At 41.5% G+C, this 8,149-nt stretch overlaps 1 protein-coding gene across 1 annotated transcript; it reads left to right on the top strand.

Annotated features, from left to right (window-relative positions):
- Positions 1-110: 110 nt before the first annotated feature.
- On the top strand, positions 111-7,913 carry zmpste24 (zinc metallopeptidase, STE24 homolog). Its single transcript, XM_049595421.1, has 9 exons — positions 111-557; positions 2,101-2,247; positions 2,349-2,552; positions 3,045-3,197; positions 3,860-4,001; positions 4,199-4,374; positions 6,109-6,213; positions 6,345-6,488; positions 6,578-7,913. Exons 1-9 carry the CDS (start codon positions 450-452, stop codon positions 6,800-6,802), a joined length of 1,404 nt encoding a protein of 467 aa, XP_049451378.1. The 5' UTR covers positions 111-449; the 3' UTR covers positions 6,803-7,913.
- The last annotated feature ends 236 nt before the right edge of the window (positions 7,914-8,149 follow it).

Here is an 8,149-nt window from a genome sequence, read left to right as displayed (position 1 = left end):
ATATGCTCGTAGGAGTGTGTATTAAGACGTGTTTAACTTACAAATTAGTCGTTGACTTCAAGAAGTTCCTCCCAACTGAAATAAATCAGCCGCGGAACTGAAGTTACCGCAGCCGTTGTTTCGACGGGGGCAGAATTTGTTGCAACACCCAGCCGTTGGAATCGCATCTCGCATGAATGGAAAGATATTAGCTGTAAAAGCCTGGACGTAGGAATGGAAACTGGACTCAGAGCCTTTCGAGTTGACATTTTTTAGTCGGTATCCGTAGATTTAACGTGGGGACGTTGTTCCTTTTATTCAACTTTAAAGTGTTGTCTGTTTGTGTGTTGAGTGGAAGCTAAGGAGCCGCTAGCCTAAAACTACCAGTCAGGCTAGGTAACGTTAACATTACCGCTAGCCTGCGAGCTAGTGAGCACTGCTCCGACAACATAGACCAAAACAGAGCAAAGATGGTTGAAAGTATATTTGACCTCCCGGTGGAGAAGCAGATATTTTATGCTGTGTTGGGGTTTTCGTGGACGGTATATCTATGGGAGGCATATCTTTCTTACAGACAGGTAAGTTCAGCTTTTGTCAAAGTTCCTGCTTTGTTGCTAAATATGTTTAATGAGGGAAAATCGACTTGAGTCATTAACGAAGCTAGTAACGTGTGGTGACTGAAATAATGTAAATTTTTGTTTTATTTTCTTGCAAACTGAAGAGTCAATGTATTAGTTTTATACCCTCCAGGTGTGACATTATTTACATGTACTCATGAACCTGTACAAATGTACACACTGTGTATACAAGCTAAATGTGTACATTTTCAGGCTGTTATTGATGTATTTACTGTTCGATGCTTTCACTTAGTGGAACTATGAAACCCGAATAACACTTCATCTTCACGAAGTTCTTAAAAAAAAAACAAGTTTGGCTATTTTTCACCTCACTTTATATCAAATTTGTGTTGGGAGTCAGTTGAAAGATGCTGGCAGACATCTATGCTTATAATACAATAACTATTAAAACAAGCATAAAGCCCCATACTTTGTGATTAGTGTAACATCTAAGCACATATATAAAGTCTCAGTGAAATGGCATCTGATGGAGCAGTTTGCTGAGTTGTTGTACTTCCCCTTAAAACAGGATATTGTGGCAAAAACGTGATTCAGGCTGATCAAGAATGTAAATGAGTGTGTTAACAATGTAGTTTCATTTGACAGCATAAACAGAGAAGCAGAACGAGTACAGTTTGATAAAGTGAAAAAGGCATTATTATATATTTGTATTATGCTTAATTGAGTGTGTTTTAAAAGTTGCTACTGTGTTGATAAGTCATTTTAGAGGGAAATACATTTATCAGCTACAACATTAAAACCACTGACAGGAGAAGTCATTTAATCTCCTTGTTACAATGCAATGTTCTGCTTGGAAACCTCTGGTTCTCTTGGTATTCATATGAATGCCACCTGACACACACCACCTACCAAAACACAGCTGCAGACAAAGTACACCTCCTCATGGCAACAGCACTACTCTATACCACCCCATCCCCTGATGCCACACTGATTCTCACTGGGATCGGTGCCTTGGAATTTTGAAGGCCAGGTTGACTCCTTAAGATCCTTGTCACGTTCCTCGGGCCATTCCTGAGCAGTTTTTGCCATGGTGCATTTTCCTGCTGAAGGGGAGTACCTGCCATGAGGGGGTATACTCAATCTAGGGTGGATGGTGCGTGTCAAGTGGCATCCACATGAATGCCAAGACCCAAGGTTTCTCAGCAAAACACTGCATTGTAACAACATGATCAGCATTATTCACTTGTTGGTGGTTTTAATGTTGTAGCTGATTGCTGTAAACCCTAAAACAAACAAACCATCAAAGAAAGTAAGCAATTCAAAACATAATTGTATGTGTTGGTAAGTTAGTAACTTACCAACTTACTAACTTACCTGTTAGTGTTGGTAAGTGGGAGCTAGATCTTGGAAATGTATACACAAATAGATTAAATGTGTGCTTTCTGGAGCATACATCTGGACAAAAAAACACAAAAGATTAAAAATAAAATCTGATATTAATTTGTAGCATGTGCTAACATTATAATGAACTTCCCCTCCACAGAGGAGGATATACAGAACAACAACACATGTGCCACAGGAACTTGGGAAGATCATGGATTCTGAAACATTTGAGAAGTCTCGTCTTTATCAGCTGGATAAAAGCAACTTTAGCTTTTGGTCTGGACTCTATTCTGAGACTGAAGGGACGGTAAGACAACTAGTAAATGAAAAGCCATAGATTGCTAGACTTGTGTGTTTACAATCAGTCTAGTTACTGAGGATGTTTGTGTTATGTTCACAACTTTTCAGTTGATCCTGCTCCTGGGTGGAATCCCATTCCTGTGGGGCGTCGCTGGTTCTGTGACAGCTCGCTTCGGATTTGATTCAGAGTACGAGATCACCCAGTCGCTTGCGTTTCTGATGCTTGCGACGCTGTTCAGCGCCTTCACTGGACTTCCCTGGAGTGTGTACAACACATTTGTCATTGAGGAGAAGCATGGATTTAACCAGCAGGTACACTGACTGAACAGCACTCAAACTCTGCAGACCTGAAATGTAGCCGTTTTAAATGTTAGTAGTTTCCTTCCTCAGGAAGAGCAGCAGCTATGATCAGCTTGATTTCATGACTGTTACAATGACTTTTCAAACTATCACCCTCTTATAAGCTCAGAAGCTGCAGTGGAAGTTCTGTATTTAGCTGTATTTTGCAACTATTACGAACATAAAAAGCATGCAGATGGACAAAGATTAAATTATACTATGGGGCGTTATCATTTTTCACTGTGAATATTTGTCACCATTAGAATCTGTTGCAGCTGATATGAATTCAAGCAGACCACAGCAGCTTTATCTGTAAACTGAACTACAAACTTTCTACGGCCACATCCGAAGTCTAGTGTGATTATTTGATATTTAAAAGAGCACCAGTTTAAGACCCAAGCCACTTCCACACATTTTTTTTCTGTCATCCACCATTGTCTTATTAATGTCCTGTCTTCCTCTCAGACGTTGGGGTTCTTCCTTAAGGATGCCGTGAAGAAATTTATCGTGACCCAGTGTATCCTCCTGCCTGTCACCTCGCTGCTCCTGTACATCATCAAGATTGGTGGAGACTACTTTTTCATCTACGCCTGGCTCTTCACCCTGGCTGTTTCTCTGGTCAGTGCTGCATTCACCCTGTCAGCTGTTAATAAGTGAAGAAGAAGAAGAAGAAGAAAAGTAGAGAAAAGGCCTCTTTGCATAATAAAGGGATGTGTAGTTAGTCTGGTAAATAGGAGGTAACTCAAAAGCAGCACGTAGTCACTCTGTAGGACTGTATATAAAGATGGATGACATGACAGCTTCTCAAAAGTGAAGCCAGAACATCTTGATCGCCCCCTGGTGGATGGCTGCAGTATAGGTTTTAAACCCCACTCCCTCCATGTTAGCAAATGAGCCACAGGCTGAGCTAAAAAATAAGTACACGTCAAGTAAATTTTCCCTATGACAGTTTTTGTCATTTTAGGTAGTTCTTATAACACCGCTGTATATCCAAGTGTTCCTTATTCTAATAAGTTTGGCTATAACTAGTTATTTGATGCTATAAGAAGGAGGTTTACTTCATGATTGACAGCTGTGTGTGTCCATCACTGTGCTCATGTGCCGATCAGTGGTTCTGCTCGCAATTGGTTGGACCGGTGTATGGGCGGGAACTCGCTACTATACTGTGGAAGGAAGTGGAAGAGGGTTGTCCATCTTTATATACAGTCTATTCTCTGTAGTTACACTTCGACTGGTTGTTTATTCATCATAATTCATCTCCTCTCCTCCTGTGTTTTCAGGTACTGGTAACGATCTATGCTGACTACATTGCTCCCCTGTTTGACAAGTTCACCCCGTTGCCTGAAGGAGAGCTGAAGTCGGACATTGAGGCCATGGCTAAGAGTATAAGCTTCCCCCTCACCAAGGTTTATGTTGTTGAAGGTAAGCTTATACTACTTAATCCAGAGTGCTCACAACTGGAGCCATATGCCTGCTAAATCATCAGTTTCATGTTCTTGTTTGGCATCTTGTCATTGTCATATTATGTATCTAAGTTTTAGAGATATGTTGAATATTTCTACATGTTGGTTGTAGATTCACTGCTCTTAAACTGTCTTGAATGTTCTCCATACTTACAGGCTCCAAGCGTTCGTCACACAGCAACGCCTACTTCTATGGGTTCTTCAAGAACAAACGCATCGTGCTGTTCGACACTCTGCTGGAGGACTACTCTCCCCTGAACAAGTCTGGAGAGCCGCAGCCCGAGCAGCCAGAGAGCGATGACACAGCCGGTGAATCAAAAGCCAAGCCAAAGGTCACAAAGCCATAAACTTTATTCAGAAAAGTCTTGATTGCACTCATTACTACCCAGGGCTCCGTAGGGGCTGTACACATGCCATGTCTCTAACCACCTGGAAAATAGGAGTTTGGACGCAGTGTGCTTTTTCTGTGCCAACTTTCAAGAGCGCAGAGAAACACTGGGTCTGAAGTTGCCAGGCAAACATAACAAGCACCGCATCATAGCCTTCTTACATGAAATCCTGAGTGCGGAGCTGATCTTTTTAAGTGTGTAGGCCTAAAATATTGTCCGTGTGACAGATGTAAAGCTCTGATAGCTCTGCACTAAAATGATCAACGATTTCTCCATATTTATCACAGACTGATATTTATGGAAGGAGGGAGAGGTATCTGTCAGCTGTGATTGGTTATTCCCTGTCACATGACATGGTGTGCACTGCTGCGTTCCAAAAGTTTAACTCACTTTATCTCCGAGTGCAGCCGCTGCACTTTGAAAAATAGGCGCTTGGGATTGTGCACTTTGCTCTGGTGTTTGAGCGTGCATGCTGTGCGTCTACATCGAAATCAATGGATTTGAGGGCGCAACAAACACAGCATTATGTTCGACCCCTTACTGGCCTTGAAAAGGTTTGTGTGGCTCTTTGACTTAAATGCATCGCAGGTTTTCCTTGACAGTAGTTGACTTTGCAAAACAGCGCTCAAATGAATCAACATGCATCATGTCTTTGGACTTCTCCATCCAAAAATCATCACTGACTTGACTGTATTTTAAGTGAAAGTGCCCTCTGTAACCTCCAATAGTATTGACCACATTTTTCACCAGATTTCACACATTTTAGCCTCATCATAATTCCTTGAATTTAAAGTAATTTAAAGATCCCTTCCAATGAAAATCAAGTTTTTAAACTTTGTTAACTTGTCCATATGGTGTTTTTCATTTGCTACAAGACATGAGCGAAATAAGCAGTCAGTGCCATGGCTGAGCATTTCTGCCTTGGATCTGCAGCGTACCACTGACAGACTCAAAAACATGGATTCTGACTTCTAGGGTTTTTAAACCTCACACAAACATAAGAAACCAATCCTGTCAGCTAGCAGGGAGGGGCTTTCTATATCGTCAGCATAACGCTATGAGAGGAAGTGAAGGGTATCAGAGGAGTAGCCATGTGTAGCTGCATATTAGTATTGCAAACAAAGTTAACAATAACTTAGCCAAGCTTAACGTTTCTTACAACTTTCTAAAGTTGTAGAAAGCAATGAGCAGAGTGGAAGGTCAGCAGGTATTCTCAAACTGCAGGCAAGAGACTCGGGCTATTCATCGATTCATGCATGCTAAATGAGGCAAACATGTAGAGTTACATTTAAGCCATTTTTGGCATGGAGAGATTTTTTTATGGGAAAAAAACTTTGAAATACAGAGATGATTTTTAGGGGTTTAATCAATGCTAGGAGAGGAACTTTCACATGTCAGAACCTGGAAATGCAATAGTGATAAATTCATAAATAGAATTAGCACTCATATAATCTGTTCACCTCAAGGGCCAGAAGCTCTAGCCCAGGAGGACATTATTGATCATCGAGCAATATTTCTATCAAACTTGTAGTGAGTGAGCAGGGAAGGCTTGAGAGTCAACAGCACACACAACGGTTAATGTTCTGGCTGTTGTGGTGATCCCTGTGACCTGGCTGTTATACGATTGTTTTTGTATTGTCTCTTTGTGAAATTCAACGATGTTGTTCTCTCTTACAGAACAAGAAACAAGGATGTAACAACCCAGAGATCCTTGCAGTCCTGGGTCATGAGCTTGGCCACTGGAAGCTTGGCCACACTGTCAAGAATATCGTCATCAGTCAGGTGATACAGTCTCTCCTCGAGTCTTCACTCAATGTTCAAAACACCAGAACAAAGTTGGCCTGATCACACATAGTCAGATGCAAATGTTCAGATGCAAGTTGATATGCAAATAACATCTGTTCTCTCTGCAGATGAACTCCTTCCTGTGCTTCTCCCTGTTTGCTGTTCTGATTGGACGCAAGGAGCTGTTTGTAGCTTTTGGCTTCAATGACAGCCAGCCCACATTAATAGGCTTGATGATTATCTTCCAGTTCATCTTCTCCCCGTACAATGAGGTGAGTATGTGATCGGTTGTTATTTATTGTTTGTTATTTTGCTCCAGGCGTTCCCACAATTCCAACTGATATATATTTTGTCTTCGCAGCTGCTGTCCTTCTGTCTGACGGTCCTGAGTCGCAGGTTTGAGTTCCAAGCAGATGCTTTTGCACGCGGCATGGGCAAAGCCTCTGAGCTCTACTCCGCCCTCATCAAGCTCAACAAGGACAACCTGGGCTTCCCCGTGGCTGACTGGTTGTTCTCCATGTGGCACTATTCCCACCCTCCCCTCCTGGAGCGCCTCAGAGCACTGGGCAGCATCAAGCAGGACTGACGGGGCTGGAGGGGGGAGGCGCGACCGCTGCCTCCTCCGAAGGGCCTCCGCAAACCGCTCCTGGCCCTGTGATGCACCCTGGCCTTTTTCTACCTGTCCGCCCCCCTTTCATCTTGTTTTATTTTCTTTTAGTCATTCCTCTCCTTGACATACTTTCTATTTTTTCCCTTTGAAACTTTGTTTTAAACAGAACCAAAACATATCAGCACAAGCCAGCCTAAAAAAGCCTGAACTGAAGTCTCCGCTGTTTCTCTAGAGACACCTAATATGCACTTGTAGAGAGCAATACATCTGGGCAATGTGTGTTTAGCAAAAGCTGTTGTCAGAGCACAGATCACATTTACAGATTGACCTCGAGGTATAGTTTTGAACTTATTTTATTTCTGTACAATCGGATTATTTTCCTTTTTGACTATAAAGAACAAAAGTATTAAAACCGTGTGATTTTGAAACCTGATTACCGGCTTTACAGTGCTTTTTGCAGATACACAGGCCAGAATTAGATTTGTCTCTCAAGTGCAACTTTTGCTTCTTTAGAAATGATCTCCAGGCCAGCTCAAGAGTGAAAACAATCTAGTCATCAGCTCAAATTCTCAGTTTTTTGCAAGAGGAGCTATGTAGATGCTTTATCGCAGTGACAAAGTGTGAGTGCCTCTAATTATCTCTGGTTTTGTTCCCATAATGGACACATTATGAACAAACCAGTGCAGAAAATTTCATTTAAAATTAGGTTCGATTTTTTTTTTTTTTTTACACGTACTGGGGGGGGTCTTGTTTTATTTTTTTCTAAAGCACTTGCTTGTCGACGAGGTTCCAACCATACCTGTACATATGTAACTTTAATGAGTAGAGTAATGGCGTATGATGTGAATTGTGAAAAAAAATGTTGAATGTGGTTTGAAATTTTAAGTTGATGCTGTGTTTCTTAGTTTCTTCTCTTGGTTTTGGGACGGAGTGAGCCCAGAGTTGCCTGGCAAGCAGAGTATTTATAGGGGGACTTGGGGAAGGGGGTCTACAAGGTCTCTTTCACCACATAAGCCAGTGTTTGGTTTGTTCAGCGAGGGGACTGTGTACTTTCTTTTTGCTGCATTGAATAAAATCCTTCAAAGCATTCCATATGTTTCATGGTTTTGTTTAGTTAAATAAAGATAAAAAATGACGAGTAAAAAGTAAGATTGTGTTTGACAAAGTATAGTTGCATCTTTTATTCCATCAATCAATCAATCAATTTTATTTATAAAGCCCAAAATCACAAATCACAATTTGCCTCACAGGGCTTTACAGCATACGACATCCCTCTGTCCTTTGGACCCTCGCAGCGGATAAGGAAAAACTCCCCGAAAATCA

Source organism: Epinephelus fuscoguttatus, linkage group LG14, assembly GCF_011397635.1.
Source record: "Epinephelus fuscoguttatus linkage group LG14, E.fuscoguttatus.final_Chr_v1".
NCBI lineage: Eukaryota > Metazoa > Chordata > Actinopteri > Perciformes > Serranidae > Epinephelus > Epinephelus fuscoguttatus.
Note: the sequence above shows the minus strand (reverse complement) of the source record. Positions and strands in the feature narration are given on the sequence as shown.

Excerpts from the sequence above, each read along its gene's own strand:
- zmpste24 (XM_049595421.1), top strand. The coding sequence starts at position 450 with ATGGTTGAAAGTATATTTGACCTCCCGGTGGAGAAGCAGATATTTTAT. Across the intron at positions 558-2,100 it reads CATATCTTTCTTACAGACAG|AGGAGGATATACAGAACAAC; the intron begins GTAAGTTCAGCT and ends TCCCCTCCACAG. Across the intron at positions 6,489-6,577 it reads TCTTCTCCCCGTACAATGAG|CTGCTGTCCTTCTGTCTGAC; the intron begins GTGAGTATGTGA and ends TTGTCTTCGCAG.